The sequence below is a fragment of the Pantherophis guttatus genome, chromosome 7 (genome assembly GCF_059756535.1).
Source record: "Pantherophis guttatus breed Tessera chromosome 7, ASM5975653v1, whole genome shotgun sequence".
In the NCBI taxonomy this organism is placed as follows: domain Eukaryota; kingdom Metazoa; phylum Chordata; class Lepidosauria; order Squamata; family Colubridae; genus Pantherophis; species Pantherophis guttatus.
In genome coordinates this window covers 63,960,475-63,979,649 of record NC_142069.1, presented here as the reverse complement: position 1 = coordinate 63,979,649, position 19,175 = coordinate 63,960,475, and the positions used below count along the sequence as shown (strand labels likewise).

Sequence of the window (19,175 nt, the reverse complement as noted above, 5' to 3'; positions counted from 1 at the left end):
CCTCAGGTCTAACGTGGGTTTTTAATTCACGAGGAAGGAAGACAAACCCTCCCCATCCCACCTGAGGAGTTTTTCTTGTCACTTGTGGTGGGAATCCAGCCTTTGTGTGGGAGGGAATTGCTTCCCCCTGGCTTGGGGAAGACACAACTGTTGTGCTGGGGTTGAGAGGGGTGGCGGCGCTGGCGCTGAGAGGGGCTGCTCGCTTTCTTCCTTCTCCTGCCACTGCCGCTGGAGCCAAGACTGCTGCTCCACTGGGGTCTGCATCGGCAGATCTCAGCGGGAGAGGGGCAGATGTAAGGCTGACGCTGGTTGTGGGGAAGGGAGACCGGCTGTGCTCGGCCAAAGAGCAAGCCTTGGGGGAGCATGGCTGGGCTCACTCACATTTTGGGCTTGGCACGCTAGGCTTCTGTGGGGCCTTTGGGCGACTGCCATCCGCTTGCCTTCCCCTTCGCCTTGGGTCCCGCTGCCTGAATCCAGCCCATGATGGGGACACGCTCCTTCCGAGCTAGGCCACCCACCCTCCCAGAGCACTTTCTTCCTTCCTGCTCAGACCAGGTGTGTGTGTGAGTGTGAGTGTGTGTGTGTGAAAGAGAGAGAGAGAAGAAGGAAAGAAAGAGTGACATGAATGATGTCATGATGGCCACGCCCACCAAGCCATGCCCATAGAACCGGTGGTGAAAATTTTTAGACTTCACCACTGGATTCAACTGATTTGCACCACTTCAGCTGAACTGGTTGTTAAATTGCTGGCTGTTCCTGCCCCGCCCACCAGGGGTTGCCATTCAGGGTGGGGAAACTGCAGGGGCATGACTGAGAGCCATGCTGGTCAGCTGGGTCACTGCAAATGGACCAGCCCAGCCGATCAGCTGGGAGGCTGCTCCCTCCCCCCCCCCCCCCGCCCGCAGTCCATTTTTAGCTTGGAGAGCTTCCTGCAGACTCCTGCAGCAACCACCATTCCCTCACTAACCTGCTTTCCAACTCAGTTCTCTGGCATGCAGAGCAACAAAAGAAGACCATGTGACTACCACTTTAAAAAAACTTCAGTCAGATCTTCCAACTTTGCGATATCTTTTTCCCCTGAGAAGTTGGAATATCTGACTGAAGTTTTTTTAAAGTGGTAGTCACATGGCCTTCTTTTGTTGCCCTGCAAGCAGAAGAATGGAGCTGGAAAGCAGGTTAGTGAGGAAATGGTGGTTGCTTTGGACTGATGTGGAAGTGCGTATTTTGCATTATGATTGCTCATAAGTAAATAGGAACCAGTAAAAAGGAATGGAAAAATCCTTATCTGTGGATCAGCATTTTTCAGTCTTGGCAAGTTTAAGATGAGTGAACTTCATGCTGCCTGGGGAATTCTGGGAATGTCCATGCACCTTAAAGTTGCCAAAGTTAAGAAGCATAGGTCTACACTACAGTTTAGCATTTTCCATTCCTGTTTTATTTATTTATTTATTTATTTATTTATTTATTTATTTATTTATTTATTTATTTATTTATTTATTTATTTATTTATTATTACAATTTATATGCCGCCCTTCTCCCGAAGGACTCGGGGTGGCTCACACAAATAAAACAACAACAATAACAGCTAAAACCAATATGAAAATTAAAATCCCCAAAATTTAGAGTTTGGTGCAATTAAATAAATCAGTTGTGGTTTCCCTAACTAATAGTGATTAAAGCAATATGAACCATTACTGGACTTTTTGTGAGAAACTGAAATTAAAAGTTGATCTGTGCACTGATGATTAGATATGCGATTATGGAAATAATATAGACAAATGTTAATCTTAGAGTAAGAGTTCGATATATTTTGTACTTATATCTGTACCAAAGAAACTTGGAAGTCGTTCTTTTTTTGTTTTCCTTCTTTTCCTCTTTCTTTCTTATACTTTCACTCTTTTTCTTTCTGGAGCCTTTTCTTTTTTCAAATCTGTTTTTTATTTGTTTATCCCTTAGTTTTGTATTTTTTTGATGTATGAAGGATCAAATACTCAGCCATTATAATTCTACATTCCTTATTTACAGAAATCATATTAAAATTTAGAATGAAATTCACTGGGAGCCATTTCATATAAGGCAGGCTCTGAGTCCCTCTAATCAAAAAGTTTTTATCGATAGAAGATAATATTCATAGCTCAGGGTTGAACTGTGGGGTCCTTGGTGCTCTCTGAGCTTGATAGTTTTCTTGTAGATGTTTTATTACCAAACTAGGTAACATCATCAGTACTAGAAGGGAGTAGAGTTGCTCTTATTTTCATATACTAGTGGCTTACCCTGTCAATGTTGATCAGTTGCTTCACAAACAGTGTTTTGATTGGTGCCAGGTCTCTACAGCCTCAGGCAGAGAAGGGCTATTCTGCACCCCTCCCTCAAAAGTTATTTAAAAAACAGAGTTTCCCAGCATTCCTTTAGGAACCTCCAACATGCAAACTGTGGTTACTCATCCTAAAATGAATCCTCTTTATCTGGAGCTTCAAAATTTGCTATTTGCTAGGAAGATGTGTAGCTAAAAGTCAGTCTACATTTAGTGTACATCTGACTTTGGGGATATTTCTTTATAACAAAACAAAAGTGCATTTTCTGTACATTTCACGCTCCTTGCTCACTGGGTCTGGATGTCACAAAGCAAAGCCCACATTTTGTAATTAACCCCAGTGCCCTGTTTTGACTGGCAGAGTACTGCAGGAGGGTGAGTGCTGTCATGCCCCCTGCCCAGGCCCACAGAGGCATGCCCACCCACCCAGAATTAGGGCACGGTTGTTAAAATTTGCAGCCCACCACTGCTCCAAGATACCTTCTAATTCTAAAATCTCCAAAACAAGGGAATTTGCTTAAATTGAGTGTGTGTGTGTGTGTTTCTCAGGAATAATGGAATAACAGAGTTGAAAGGGACTTTGGAGGTCTTCTAGTCCAGCCCCCTGATCAGGCAGGAAAACTGAGGATGCCAAAATCTGAGTGGAGGGCCTGGGAAAGGTATCAGATTAACAGAATAACACTTAGAAGGGACTTTGGGGGGACCCTATACCATTTCAGAGAAATGGCTGTCCAGTCTTTTCTTAAAAACTTCTAGTGATCAAGCATCCAGAACATCTGGAGACAAGTTGTTCCACTGGTTAATTGTCCTCACTGTCAGGAAGTTTCTCCTTAGTTTTAGGTTGCTTCTCTCTTTGTTCAGTTTCCATCTATTGCTTCTTGTTTTGCCTTCTGCTTCTTTGGAAAATATATTGCCCCCCCCCTTCTTTGTGGCAGCCCCTCAAAAACCTGTTTTGTGACCTGCCTATCACACTCTTGCGCAAAACATGTGAGCCATTTCCTCCTTTTAGTGGTCCATGAAAATATATCTATAGTACGTCAATGCAGATAATAAAGTTGAAAAAAGGTGTCCGGTTTGGCGTCCCAGCGATGCAGTCAGGGAAATAGCGGGCTCTGATGAGCCCCACGAAAACCCTGACTGACGAGCCGCCGCCGATGGGTCTTTGGACCGAACCTGTCTTATAGGGACAGGGGAAGGAGAGGGGCGCCTCGGACGGCCAAGAGGAACAGGCAAGTTCCTCGGAGGCTGGAGGGAACCCTCTGAGTCAGCGGCAGGGGGAGGCAGCCATGGCGGCTGCCACAAAGCTGGGACAAACAGGGAAAGAATTGTGCAGGAGGAAAGAAGAAAGAAAGAACGATGTGCTTTGAAGCCGGTGAGTGACACCAACCCAGGCAAGAAACCACGTTAGACTATGGACTTTTACTAATAAGACCCCCAGCCTTAAACAGCGGCTGTAGATTTGTGGGGCTTGAAGATTTTGTAAAGTAACAATAGGGGATAACGACTTTAGTACTGATTGTTTTGGACAAATTGGCTATTAACAAATCAGAAAACTGAGTTTTCCTTCAAATTGGAACAGATTCGATCTTTGAAAAAGAGAAAAGCAACAAATAAGGACTTAAAACCTTTAAAAGTTAGATGAAGCAAGGCAAACGGATGGTTACATAATTGCTACAAAATGGAGATTGCTGTGACTAAGCGAAAGTGTCTTCTGCTTGAAAAAGAAGTATTTTGACTGGCTATTTACCCTGGATTACTTAGAAAATAACTGGATTTTTGGATTTTGGAGATACCTATTCTGCTTATGGGTGGTTTTATAAAGAAAGAAGAAATATAATGGAACTAATAAAATCGAAACTAACTGGTGCAGGGACAAAAGAAGTGGCGCAGGAACAAAAGAAGGAACTGATGAATTCTACATGGAACAGACTTTACAATAGAATTAAAATGATATATAGAGTTTCAAACATGGATATACTGATTTTGAAGTGGAATACTTACGGACAGATAGGAAAATGAAGAAATAAAATAGATAAACTTAAAATGTAATGTTTAAATGTTTAAATGAGTTTTAAATATAAGCAGAAAGTGTCTATGGAGAAATAAAGATGGAAAATAAAAGAAGGTAACTAAAATAGAAATTTGATGTTAAGGTGGTTAAAAACGATATTTTTACAAAAGAATAAGAGTATATATTAATATGAGACAAACTTAAGAAAATTTATTAGACTAAGGGAGAATAAGTGGAGAATATGTCTGATGCAATATGTTGTAATTTTAAATTGTAAAATTTATTAGACTATGGGAGAACAAGTGGAGAATATGATTGATGTAACATGTTTTAATTTTAAATGGTGAACAAAGTTGAGAATGGTAAATATTATTAAATGTGAATGATTAATGAACTATTGGATGATAAAATAAGAAACACAGACTTAAGTAACAAATTGCGATTGAATTTAATGTATGTTGGAAATGATCAACATTAAGAAATAGGTTGGGAAACACCCTGGAAGAGTATATTTGGAAATAATTAAATAATAGATAAATATACTGAAAAGAAAACACTCAAAATAAGATATGCTGGGTATCAGCCAAACAAGAGGTGGAGATGTGGAGGACAATATGCTGGAAATCAGCCAAAATAAAATATGCTGGAAATCAGCCAAACAATAGTTGGAGGTAGGGAGGAAAAATATGCTGGAAATCAGCCAAAATAAAAAGAAATGTTGGAAACCAGCCAAACAACAGTTGGAGTTATGGAGGAGAATATGCTAAAATTCAGCTAAAATAAAAATTGCTGGAAATCAGCCAAACAATAGCTGGAGATATAGAGGAGAATATATTGGAAAATAGTCAAATTAATATGGGGTGAAAAAGAATATGTTAGAAGACAATTAAAATGAAGTGAAACGATTTTGAGATTATTCTGTGTAAAATGAAATGTGTAATAGATGATAAGCTCAAGAAAATTAAGTGTAAATTGACAAAGTTTAAGATCTAAAGATTGGATGAAATGGGTCCAGACATTAAGAAATACAGATAGAATTTTGATTTATAAATTGAAATAAAAATAGAGTTGTATATATTGGAAATTAAGATTTGTGGTGATAAAATAGTAAGGTAAATACTTAGATCAAGAGGTTATAATATTTCTTTAATTTGTGTTTTGATATTGATGTTAAAAGAAGTAATGGAGAAAATTTAGGAAAGAGTTAGAATGAACTTTGATTTATATTTGAATATAAAAATGAGTGGAGTTTATTTGGGAATTAAGATTTGAGGTGATATAATAGGATGGCCTAAATTAAGATGTTAGAATTTATGTTAAAAAATTTTGTTTTGATTTGTAATTTTAAAAGATGCAATGAGGAAATTTTGAATGAAGTTTGTTAAAAAATGTAAGCAATTGTACCTGTTTATGACCGGATCAAGACTTTGTTCTTAAAAGATATATTTTATGTTTATGTTTGAAAAAAAAATTAATAAAAAAAAATAAAGTTGAAAAAAGGTGAACAACATTTTTACAGAACTATAGACACGTTGAGGCAGGGTGTGACAAGGAGTGGCTGGGAGGGGAGGGGCCGGGCGAAGTGCCCCTTGACGTGAGTGATGTTGAGTTGGCAACACCCCCCAGTCACATGACCACCCAGTCATACCCACCCAGTCACATGACCACCAAGCCAGTTGATAAAAATTTTGAATCCCTCCACTCTGTGTGTGTGTGTGCGTGCGTGTGTGTGTGTGTGTGTGAGAGAGAGAGAGAGAGAGAGAGAACCTTGTATGTGGGAGTTTTTCTTCTCATTATAATGAGAATTGTGTGGATCCTGTGATCAAGCCAATTAATAAAAACTGCTTTAACTAGTAATCTATAAAAGAAAGTGTATAAAGTTAGTCAATGTACATTTGAAATAGAGGAAACAGAGGAAACTGCCAAGATGATCAATCTTCCAGAACAATTGTTTCTGGCATATTCACAATAATGTTGAGAGAAGATTATGAAAGGGGCTAAAATGATATTTTGCCTTGTTCTCCTTTTCTTTTTTAACTTCTGCTGCTCTTTCTACAGTAGTTGGATCAATAGATTAATCGCAGAAGCAAGATAAAATTTATTTATATATTGAGGGTATGGAAATAAATAAGCATTTACAGGTAATCCTTGATTTACAATCACAACTGGGTCTGGAACTTTCATCACTAAATTGCTAGGTAGGTCTTGCCCAAATTTTTGGTGAGGCAGTTAAGCAAATCACATGGTTGTTAAGTGAATCCAACTTCCCCCATTGACTTTGGTTCTTAGAAACCAACTAGGAAAGTCACAAATCACAATCATATGACCCTGAGACACTGCAACCATCATAAATACATGCCAGTTGCCAAGCACCCAAATGTTGATCATGTGTCCTTAGGCAACTGAAACAGTTGTAAGTGCAAGGACAGTTATAAATGACTTTTTTCAGCACTATTGAACTATATGGTCCTCTACTAAAAACCATTCATTTAGTGACAGTTCACAGTTACAATAGTGCTGAAAAAAGTTACTTACAACCAGTCCTTGCACTTACAACTGTTTCAGAGTGTGTGTGTGTGTGTGTGTGTGTGTGTGTGTGTGTGTGTGTGTGTACTGATATATATTTATGTTTCTATACAGAATACAGACTTTTGGGAATGTCTAAGCCCTTGTCAATAACAAAATAACAAGTTATTACACATTTTGCTTGTCTCCTAAATACAAAGCATTTCTGTCTTGCCTCTGTAATGATACTGCCAGTTAGTAATTAAAAAAAACTCCATGATCAGTAGTGAGATGAACTAATATCTGAAAGCAGGAAATACTTCTCATTTCTTTCAAATACTTGCTATAATTTCCACCAAACATTTTCCTTTGGGGAAATAAGTTATGTTTTACAATAATGATTTCTACTTCCTTCTGAAGGAAGTTAGTACTCACCCTTCTCCTAGAAAAATGAAATATTTTAGGATATACTAAAAAGGCAGAATATTTTCCCTAAAAGAGAAGCAGAAACTCAAGAGAAGCAGAAACTCAGCCCCCCACCTTTGTTAATGGGCCATTAAGACCTGAGACAGTCTATTCTACATAACAAAAAAACTCCTTCAGGCAGAGCCATTTAATTGCCGTTTATTGCACCACCCACCAAGTTTCAACCAAACTTGGCACACAGACAACCTAAAAGGCTAGCTATGACCTTTGGCAGTGTTGAATCCTTAGATTTACAGCCCTCATCGGGCTTTCCCCCTGCAGGAAGGTGCTGATTGGCCGAGCCGCTAGCAACAGCAAGAGCGGGAAGTTACCAGAGTTCGGATTGGTTAATATGTATCTGACAGCAACTATTTAAGCGCCTGTCAGAAGGGGGTTGTTCTGTTCTGTTACCAGAGTGTTCCTTGTTATAAGAGTTGTGTTAATAAATGACTTGTTAGAAGCAACAGGCCTCCGTGTGCTGCCTCTAGGATTCAATAGGCAGCAACCAATCAGGATACTCTTTCTGGGCCCCAGGAAGTTCAAAGCCAGAGAGGGCATAAAACCAAGGCACTCTCAGCATCTCGGACCTTTTCTGTTCAGGAACTCAAACCATGTGATCCTGTACACCATTAAACCATCTTTCTAAGCAGTCTCCATGTTTCCAGTGTCTTTTTCCCCACTTGGAGCTGAACCCAGAAGGATATTTCTTCCAACACTTCTGAAATATGACTCAAGACTCTTCAATTATTTTTAGACGATTGCTTAATTATTATCAGGAATGGCCTTTGTTATCAACTTACCTTCAGGAAAAGTACCTAGTTTATGAGAACAAGCAGAGCTTTTCTTACTGTTTTCAATGTTGACCAACAGGCTGGACTGAATTTTTCTGTGTATCTTTTGGGAAACAGGTGCAGAAAATATTTGGTTATCTGGTGCATCAACTTTGACTCCACTGCAAAATCCACTTTCACTATTCAGACTTCTGAGGCTATTTTGTTTTTTGCTGGTTCCTTCCTTATACTTGTCAAGTGGCAAAGTATTTGGCTGAGGCAAACACTGAGATTGTGCTTTAAAAATATGTTAAAGAAAAGAAAGAATTAGAGCAGTTAACTGTTGTAATGATGCCTATTTAAACAAAGTTTTCCAATGTTCAGTCACGTTTACATAACTATGACCTGCTGACTATGAAAGTTCATCAGATTAAAAATACTGATTGCAATAGATTAGATTATAAATTGCTTTAACTAATACATTTGGGGGTTTTATTATAAGTTATATTATCTTTGATTATAAAATCACATTATGCAGGACTGATAAAGTCATCAAGTATCTGCTAATATTTGATTACTAATGAACAATCTGAATATATATTTTAAAAATTGAGATCATTGTAGCAGTGTCACTGAATACAGAAAAAATATTTTATATAATGCAGTGAAAATTTCTGGAACAAGTTTTCTGTAAATATGTATTTCTCCTACTTTAATTGGATTAGTATATCTAGTATACTTTCTGTTGGACTTACTACAAATGGAATTTCATCTATAAGGAGTGTCCAGGATCATCCAGGAAGTTCCTCAAATCTTTTTTTTTTAACTTGTTATTGGAGCAAATGGTCTGCCATATTACACAAATATATTTAGATATAATACTGACTCGAGTTTGAGATAAATTACTACTATATACTAATGATGATATTCCAGTTTTCAGTTGTGTGGACTTCAACGCCCCAAAATCCCCAGGGTAATTCATTCCATACATCTTAAGTTGCCATGTTTGAGAAACACTGCTTTAAACACTAACTATGGATTTAATTTTGATCTCCCAGTGAAACCATGTTAAGAGATTTACTTATTTACTGTAAGAAATTTTGAGGTTTTAAGGATTTAAAACCTCAGAGATTGTTAAATATTCTGAGTCAAACCAAGTTTCTCTAAAATAGATTAAAAATTAACGTATCTGTAGGCAACAAGCTCCCATGGCTGTTAAACTAAAATTAGAATTTTAAAAAATAATTAAGACAATATTGCTAAAAGCGCAAAAAAAATTACAGTTTATAAAGGCAGAATATAAAAACTAAAACAAAAAAAATGAGACTCCCCCCTCTTTATATAACACATAATACACAATTATATACATTTCCAGAAGTAATTCAGAAAAAATATATTTTGGTTCCCTTTGAAAAAAACACCAAGGCAGAACTCTGAAACCACCATACCTATTTTTTAATTATAGAAAATCTACTTTAGGAAATGAATGGTTTTATGCATATGGAGCTCATAAAATACACTTCCTAAGACAACTAGGGTAGAAATCCTTTGGGCTTTCAATAAACAAACAGATTCTGATGAAAATATTTTAAAATGTTTCATATAGTAGTGGAATATATTCACTAATTTCTGGATTATATACAAAGTAATCCTTGCATGTATTACAGATGTACCTCCAAGTTACTAAAAAGTAAATAACAGGACAACTGTTTTACAAGCCTTCCAATTTTGTCAATTTCAAGATTAGAAACCTCTTTCTATTGATTGCTAGGGAAAATGTTTTGCATCCTTTTTGAGGGTTTAAGATTCTTTCTATGGAGTTATTCAAAAATGTATTTAAGTGAGGCATGTCTAGAACTGGATGGTAAGAACTTCATTGTGGAGAAGAAAGCCAAAAATATTGAGAGGTTGGGCTGGGCTGACTCAAATCATCCCTGATTATTTAAAAGTACTCTTACAATCAGTCCTTTGAACTAAGAGAAATTTTACACACTGGTATATTAACATTGATTAACTTTATTAAATAAATGAAACAAGCACCAAAATATGAAGTTACTTCTTCACTGAGACTCTTTTTATCTCAGTAGGACCTGAATGAACCTCTGATAACATCTAGGGACAAAAGTAGGCAAGAATTTGGAATATCAATCAATCAATCAATCAGAATAGAGCTGGAAGGGACCTTCAAAATTTTTTAGTCCAACCCCAGCTCAAGCAGGAGATCCTATACCATTTCAGACAAATGACTATCCAGTCTCTTCTTAAAAACTTCTAGTGATGAAACACCCACATTTGATGGCAAGCTATTCCACTGGTTAATCGTCCTCAGTTAGGAAGTTTCTCCTTAATTCCATTGGTTACTTCTCTCCTTCATTAGTTTCCATCTATTGTTTCTTGTCCTGCCCTCTGATGCTTTCAAAAATAAGATGACCCCTTCCTCTTTGTGGCAACCTCTCAAGTACTGGAATACTGCTATCATGTCCCCCCTAGTCCTTCTTTCCTCTAAACTAGCCAAACCCAAATCCTGCAACTGTTCATGTTTTTGTTTCCAGGTCTTTAACCTTCTTAGTTACTCTTCTTTGCACTTTTTCCAAAGTCTCAATATATTTTTGTAATGTGATGACCAAAAGTGGATGCAGTATTCCAGGTTCTTACTAAGACTTTATAAAACAGTAGTAATACTTCATGTGATTTTGATTATATGCCTCTGTTTATACAACCAAGAATTATATTAGCTTTTTTGCCTGCTGCCGCACCCTGCTGGCTCATATTTAAGTCATTGTCCACTTGGATTCCAAAATCCCTCTCACAGTTACAGTTATTTAGCCAGGTTTCACCTAATCTGTACTTGTACCTTTGGTTTTTCCTGCCTAAGCGTAAAACTTTGCTTTTTTCCACATTAAATTTCATTTTGTTGTATAGGGCCCATTGTTCAAGTCTGTCAAGATCTTTTTGGATCCTGAGTTTGTCTTCTGGGGTATTGGCTATTCCTGCCAACTGAGTGTCATCTGCAAATTTGATGAATTTCCTTTCTATTCCCTCATCTAAGTCATTTATGAAGATATTGAAGAGTACTGGGCCTAAAACAGAACCTTGTGGTACCCCACTGCTTACTTCTCTCCATGTAGATGTAGTACCATTAAGGACGACACGTTGATTACAGTTTGTCAGCCAGTTACAAATCCATCTGTTGGTGATATTGTTTATCCCACATTTTTCTACTTATCAAGAAGTAGGTTGTGGTCTACTTTGCTGAATGCCATGCTGAAGTCTACAGCATTTCACTGGTCTACTAATTTAGTCACTTTGTCAAAGAATGAAATAAAATTGGTTTGACATGATCTGTTTTTATCTTCTATTCCCTTTATCTTTTCCAGTATCTTCCCAGGTATTGATGTTAAGCTGATTGTTCCGTAGTTTCCTGGGTCTGTTTTTTTTCCTTTTTTGAAGATGGGAACTACATCAGTTGTTTTCCAAACCTCAGGTAATTCCCTGGTGTTCCAGGATCTTTGAAAGATATGGCACAATGGTTCTGAGATAACATCTCAGATAACTGGGATATAATCTGTCAGGTCCTAGTGATTTATATTCATCAAGTTCAGATCGGTGTTCTTTAACCATTTTCTTGCTTATTTTAATTTTTATTTCTGGTCTGTCCTTTATAGTTATACTTTTGGTGGATTGGGCTATCGTTTCTTTTTGCATGAAGACTGATGTAAAGAATGAGTTAAGCAGTTCTGTTTTCTCTTTGCTGTCTGTTACTTCCTTGCCATCTTCTTTCTTAAGTGAACCTACTTTTTTCTTGATTTTTTTTCCTTGTTATTTATATGTTGAAAGAAACTTTTTTATTATTATGTTTGACTTTTGTTGCAAGTCTTTGTTCATTCTGAACCTTTGCTTTTCGGACTTCATCTTTGGGCTATCTGTTGATACTCTGCCTTAGTTATGTGTCCCTCTTTCCATTTTTTTTTGAACAATTTTTTTTTATTTTTTAAAAACACATAAACATACAAAAATCTTTTCAGAACGAGCCATTGATCTGGTCATAAGTAGGTACAATCACTAATTCCTCTTTAACAAAAGCTTTTCCCAAATCCCCACTAATTACCATCCTTTTTTAAAAAAAAAAGCAAGAAAAAAAAGAAATTATCTAACATATCATTTTACACAAATCAATTACCTTCTATTATTTCACCACAAATCTTAATTTTCAAATAACACAACTTAATATTCTCTAACATTGTTGCCATAAATTCTATCTGATAAAAGAATTTTTTTTAAAAAACCCATTACACTCATCTTAAAGTCCTTAATTCAATATCATTTCAATTTCTTTTCCTTTTAATATGGATGGATATATCTTAAAAGTATAAATCATCAAAGTATTAACTGTTAGCATTTATCATCTTCATTTTACTATTTATCTCATCTTAACCCTTTTAATCACAACATAATCATTTCATTGTTAGTATTAATTCCAGTATGGTCATCTTTATTTCTAAAGGTTTATCCCAGCATATAATCTTAATTTTAGTCATCCTCTTTTGGCTGTTAATCACAGCATAATCTTCTTAAGTTTTACTGTTACGCCCAGTATAATCATAGTTTTTACTGTCAATCCCAGCATAATTATTTTTATTTTTACTGTTATACTCAGTATAATCATCTATGTTTTGCTCTCTATCCCAGCATAATCACCTTAGTTTGCTGCTTATCCCAGCATAATCACCTTTTTTAAAAATTTTACCATCCATCTATACATTGCTTATTAATGTTCAATCACATTGTCATTATCATCTTTATAACAATTTAACATTAAGGCTTAGTTCTTACTCCAAACACATCCTTATGTAAATTAATAAATTTCTGTTAATATATTCTATTCCTCTCATATTCTTACTTTCTTCTTTATTTCAATTTTTTATATATTATATCAAATTCTTCTCATATCCATATTCATTTTTATTCATCTATAGAAACCTCCTTTTTATTATTACTATCCATCTATGCATTGCTTTATTTTTAATCACATTGTTTCTATCTTCTTTTTCCAGCCGTGTGTATATCGTTCCTCATTTCCTTGTCTGTTAGCAGATATTTCATTTCAATTTCAATGTTCACAATTTAATTTTCCATATATCAGTTTAGTTCTTTTTCTTACTTCTATTTCAAACAAATCACATCAATTTTCTTCTTTTGTTCCTGCGCCATTTGACTTCTTTTGTTCCTGCACCAATTAGTCCAATTATAAGAGTTCCATCATACTTTCCCTCCCCCCCCTCACCAAAGACAAATAGCCTGCAGACAAACAAAAAACAGCTCCACCACCAAAATCCCCACGGTTGTTATCTGTAGTATTCATAATGTTACCAAACAAGAAGCAAGTTACAATGTTTCTTTTTAAACCAGAAGGTGTCCCACTACAATCCACAATTTCCTTTAGTCATGCAAATCGCCATTTTGTTCCAATTATATAATGTTCCAGCTTAATTCTCTTCTTCTTCTGTATTTTAAAGATAATAATTCTTCTTTATCTTCTTTTCTTTAAAAATCCAATTCAAATTTAAAGTTGTTCAATTTTGAACCAAGTCTCAGTGTTTATTTTTCCAATTTAATCTACTCAAATATCAATTTTCACTTGGGTCTTTTTCTTTTCTTTTAAAAAATTCATCTTAAAATCTTCTATGCCCCATAGCTCCTCAGCCATTGTTTTAAGGCTAGGGGTCTCAAATAAAAAAAGCCATTACTCCACATGTTGCCAAAATGCCATTACTCCAAACGTTGTTTCGACCATGTTTTCGACAACCAAATTGGTTGTCACTCACCTGGCTTCAAAAGGCATCGCTCTTTTCGCTTTTCTCCTGCACATCACTTGCCCGGTTTGTCCCAGCTTTGTGGCAGCCACCATGGCTGCCGCCCCCCACTGCCGATTTACAGAGAGTTCCCTCTGACCTCCGAGGAATTTGCCTGTTCCTCATGGTTGTTGAGGCGCCTCTCTTCCATCCCCGTCCCTGCAGGATGGTTCCGGTCCGAAGACCCATCAGCGGCGGTTCGGCAGTCAGGGTTTTCATGGGGGTTGTCAGAGCCTGCTATTTCCCCGACTGTCTCGCCGCAACATCAAACTGGAAGTTCCCTCTTTCCATTTTTTTGTACATGTCCATTTTGTCTTTCAATTTATCGGAGAAATCTTTGTGGTTTCTTCTTGGATTTCTTCTTTTTCTTTTTCAGTGGTATTGTGCTGGATTGGGTTTTTATGATCATATTTTTCAGAGTTTCCCATGCTTCTTTTCCCTTTAGGATTTTCATCCATGGAATTTTTCTTAGGCTGTCTCTGAGTTTGTTAAAATCAGGTTTTATAGTTTAAGACACTTGTTAGATTATATTCTATTACTTGTGTTTGCATTATATTGAATTCCAATGTGACGTGGCTATTCTTGCCCAAAGTTCTGTCAATTTCAACTCGCTCTATCACTTTTTCTCTATTAGTAAGAATTAGGTCCAGTATAGCTCTAGTTCCCTCCTCTACCTTTTGGATGATAAAGTTGTCATCTAGGTTAGTTAGGAATCTGTTTGATCTCTCACTTGCTGCAGAGTTTGTCTCCCAGTTGATATCAGGGTAGTTAAAGTCTCCCTGTCAAGGCTCCAACTAAGGAAATCAAGGAAATCACAACCCTGAGACTTGGCTGCTTCTCAAAGGTCTTCTTTAATGAGTACATCATATTGGCACAGTTTTAATGGAGAGCCAAATCTAAATCTTTCCTGCAGTTTCAGTACAATTAAACTAGGAAATAACCCTATCCCCAAGTGTTACAGGTCATGTTGGCCAATTAAGTTAATTGGCAGGCTCTTCAGGCACTCCTTTCCCAACCTTATCTGTTGCCAATGGAGATGACCTTGGTTCTCATGAGAAAGCTCTTTGTTGTGTCTAGTAATGCATTCCAACCTCCTTCCCCCTGTGTAGCAACTGAGGAACAGAGAGATGACTGCGGCCAGGTTCAGTTCGAAGTTGACAGTCGGCTCTCTTCCCCTAGTTTGTGAGGAGTATGTCAGCCCCAAAGTTGGCTGAATTGTGGCCTTTTGTGTGTGTGTGTGGTTGCTGGAGAGGTTTCTTTTCTCTCAACTTCAGGGATGACACAGCCTGGTGTGAAGGGGCTAGGGAGGGCATTGGTAGAGATTAGCTGGGGTGTTGTAGTCTAAATAAAATCTTTCCCCTGGGAATCAAGGGCATTCGTGCAGGTGTCTGCAGGGCGAAGGCTGAGGTCATCCTGCAACTGGACTATATGCTGATTGGATCATGTGACTGAGACTCTGGGAGGGAAAATTATGAAGTTTTACTTTTTAATATATATATATATATGTTTTCTGAGGTTTTCGCGGGTGTTTGTATGTAGGTCTTTGGTTATTCGGGTTTTCTCCCGCGTAAAATTGGAGGTTTCTTGGCAACGTTTCAACGAAGTCTCATTCGTCATCTTCAGGCTGGTGTTCTCGGCTTCGTGCTTCCAGGAGCAATGTGTGTGATCACAGCTGTTTCTTCCTTTTAACTGCCAGTGGGGGTGTGAACTGATTGGGTGGGAGCTTGGCTGTGTTCTGATTGGGCAGAGGTGTGTTCTGATTGGTTGGGGGTTTGGCTGTGCTCTGATTGGATGGGGGGTTGGCTGTGCTTTGATTGGCTGGGTGTGTGCTCTGTTTAGGTGGGGGCTTGGTTGTGCTCGGGTCAGTCTGAGTAGCAGGGGGATTTGAGCTGGTGAGCTGTGTTGCTATTGTTTGGCTTTGCGTTCGTGGCCGTGCTATCTCTTCATGGTGGGTGTCAGTCTGCTTCATGTATGGATTGGAGGGGTTTAAGGTGGCTAATGATGCAGCTGTGGTCTGGCTTCTGGTCCGGGGTCGTGCCTTATCAGTGTGGGTTCGAGTCTGCTTTCTGCATGGATGTGTGGTGGCTACATCCTGTGTGGCTCTCGTGAGTGTGGGTCTGGTGTCATTCTTTGTGTTAGGGACTCGTTTGTCAATAAGGGCGGGTTTCCAAATGGCTGGTATGCGGGAGGTATCATCTCGTTTATTCATGCTGTGTGGACGTTTTTCTATCTCGATGGCTTCTCTGATTATTCTGTTGTTAAAGTGTTCAGTTTTGGAGATAGTTCTGGTCTTTTTAAAATCAATATCATGTCCTGTGGCTTTGAGATGTTGGACCAGGGAAGAAGTTGGTTCCTCTTTTCTGACTGAGTTCTTGTGTTCTTCAATGCGTGCACTTATTCTTCTGTTGGTTTGTCTGATGTATGTGGTGGGGCAGGCGGTGCATGGGATTTCATATACTCCTTGATTTTCTAACTCAATTTTGTCTTTGGGGTTTCTTAGGATGGTGGATATTTTTCGGTTTGTGCAGAATGTTGTCTTGATGTTGTGTTTGTGGAGGATCTTGCTGATTCTGTCTGTGGTGCCTTTTATGTATGGGAGGAGGGCTTTGCCGTTTTCTTGTTCACTGTCTTGGATTTTAGTGGGGGTTTCTTTTTGGATTAGGTTGGTAATCTTATTTCTTTGGAATCCATTGGATGTTAGTATGTTAGTGAGGGTGTGTAGTTCGGTTTTTAGGTGTTGTTCGTCAGCTAAGCATTTTGTTCTGGAGATGAGTGTCTTGGCTACGGAGTTGATCTGTGCTGGGTGGTGGTGTGAGAGTGCGTGCAGATAGCAGTTTGTGTGTGTTTCCTTCTGGTAGATGGTGTGTCCAGAAAGACACCAGACCCACACTCACGAGAGCCACACAGGATGTAGCCACCACACATCCACGCAGAAAGCAGACTCAAACCCACACTAATAATGAGGCACGACCCCGGACCAGAAGCCAGACCACAGCTGCATCATTAGCCACCTTAAACCCCTCCAATCCATACATGAAGCAGACTGACACCCACCATGAAGAGATAGCACGGCCACGAACGTGAAGCCAAACAACAGCAACACAGCTCACCAGCTCAAATCCCCCTGCTACTCAGACTGACCCAAGCACAACCAAGCCCCCACCTAAACAGAGCACACACCCAGCCAATCAAAGCACAGCCAACCCCCCATCCAATCAGAGCACAGCCAAACCCCCAACCAATCAGAACACACCTCTGCCCAATCAGAACACAGCCAAGCTCCCACCCAATCAGCTCACACCCCCACTGGCAGTTAAAAGGAAGAAACAGCTGCGATCACACACATTGCTCCTGGAAGCACGAAGCCGAGAACACCAGCCTGAAGATGATGAATGAGACTTCGTCGAAACGTCGCCAAGACACTTCCAATTTTACGTGGGAGAAGATCTGAATAACCAAAGACCTACATACAAACACCCGCGAAAACCTGAGAAAACATATATATATGTTTTCTCTCACCTGTCATTGCCAACCTCTATATGGAATACTTTGAAACCCAAGCTCTAGAAAAATCCGATCACAAACCCAAACTCTGGCTCAGATATGTGGACGACACCTTCATAATCTGGCCACATGGGAAAGAAAAACTGGACAACTTCCTCACACACCTCAACAGCCTACACCCCAAAATACAGTTCACCATGGAAACAGAAGTGAACAACCAACTTCCCTTCCTGGATGTCTTAGTCTACAGAAAATCCAATGGCTCCCTAGGACACACTATCTACCAGAAGAAAACACACACAAACCGCTATCTGCACGCACTCTCACACCACCACCCTGCCCAGATCAACTCTGTAGCCAAGACACTCATTTCCAGAACAAAACGCTTAGCTGACGAACAACACCTAAAAACCGAACTACACACCCTCACTAACGTACTAACATCCAATGGATTCCAAAGAAATAAGATCACCAACCTAATCCAAAAAGAAACCCCCACTAAAATCCAAGACAGAGAACAAGAAAACAGCAAAGCCCTCCTCCCATACATAAAAGGCACCACAGACAGAATAAGCAAAATCCTCCACAAACATAACATCAAGACAGCATTCTGCACAAACCGAAAAATATCCACCATCCTAAGGAACCCCAAAGACAAAATTGAGTTAGAAAATCAAGGAGTATATGAAATCCCATGCACCGCCTGCCCCACCACATACATCGGACAAACCAACAGACGAATAAGTGCACGCATAGAAGAACACAAGAACTCAGTCAGAAAAGAGGAACCAACTTCTTCCCTGGTCCAACACCTTAAAGCCACAGGACATGATATTGACTTTAAAAAGACCAGAACTATCGCCAAAACTGAACACTTTAACAACAGAATAATCAGAGAAGCCATCGAGATAGAAAAACGCCCACACAGCATGAACAAACGAGACGATACCTCCCGCCTACCAGCCATTTGGAAACCCGCCCTTATTGACAAACGAGTCCCTAACACAACGAATGACACCAGACCCACACTCACGAGAGCCACACAGGATGTCACCACCACACATCCACGCAGAAAGCAGACTCTAACCCACACTGATAATGAGCCACGACCAAGGACCAGAAGCCAGACCGCAGCTGCATCATTAGCCACTTTAAACCCCTCCAATCCATACATGAAGCAGACTGACACCCACCATGAAGAGCTCGCACGGCCACAAACACGAAGCCAAACAACAACAACGCAGCTCACCAGCTCAAATCCCCCTGCAACTCAGACTAAGCTGAGCACAACCAAGCCCCCACCCAAACAGAACACACCCCCAGCCAATCAGAGCACAACCAACCCCCCCTCCAATCAGAGCAGAGCCAAGCCCCTAACCAATCAGAACACACCTCCACCCAATCAGAACACAGCCAAGTTCCCACCCAATCAGCTCACCCCCCCACTAGCAGTTAAAAGGAAGAGACAGCTGCGATCTCACATTGCTCCTGGAAGCACGAAGCCGAGAACACCAGCCTGAAGATGACGAATGAGACTTCGTCGAAACGTCGCCAAGACACTTCCAATTTTACGTGGGAGAAGACCCGAATAACCAAAGACACACACACACACACACACACACACACACACACACACACACACACACACATATATATATATATATATATATATATATATATATATATATATATATATATATATATATATAACATATAAATATATTGAATACAGTGTAATTGTCCTGGTGTTCCAC

General features: G+C 39.0%; 1 protein-coding gene across 1 annotated transcript in view; it reads right to left on the bottom strand.

Moving 5' to 3' along the window:
• MDFIC (MyoD family inhibitor domain containing) overlaps positions 1-19,175 on the bottom strand; it is a 98,452-nt gene that overhangs the window by 13,461 nt on the left and 65,816 nt on the right. The window contains 1 exon segment of the mRNA XM_087874325.1: positions 8,096-8,362. Coding sequence (XP_087730451.1) covers positions 8,096-8,362 — 267 coding nt within the window.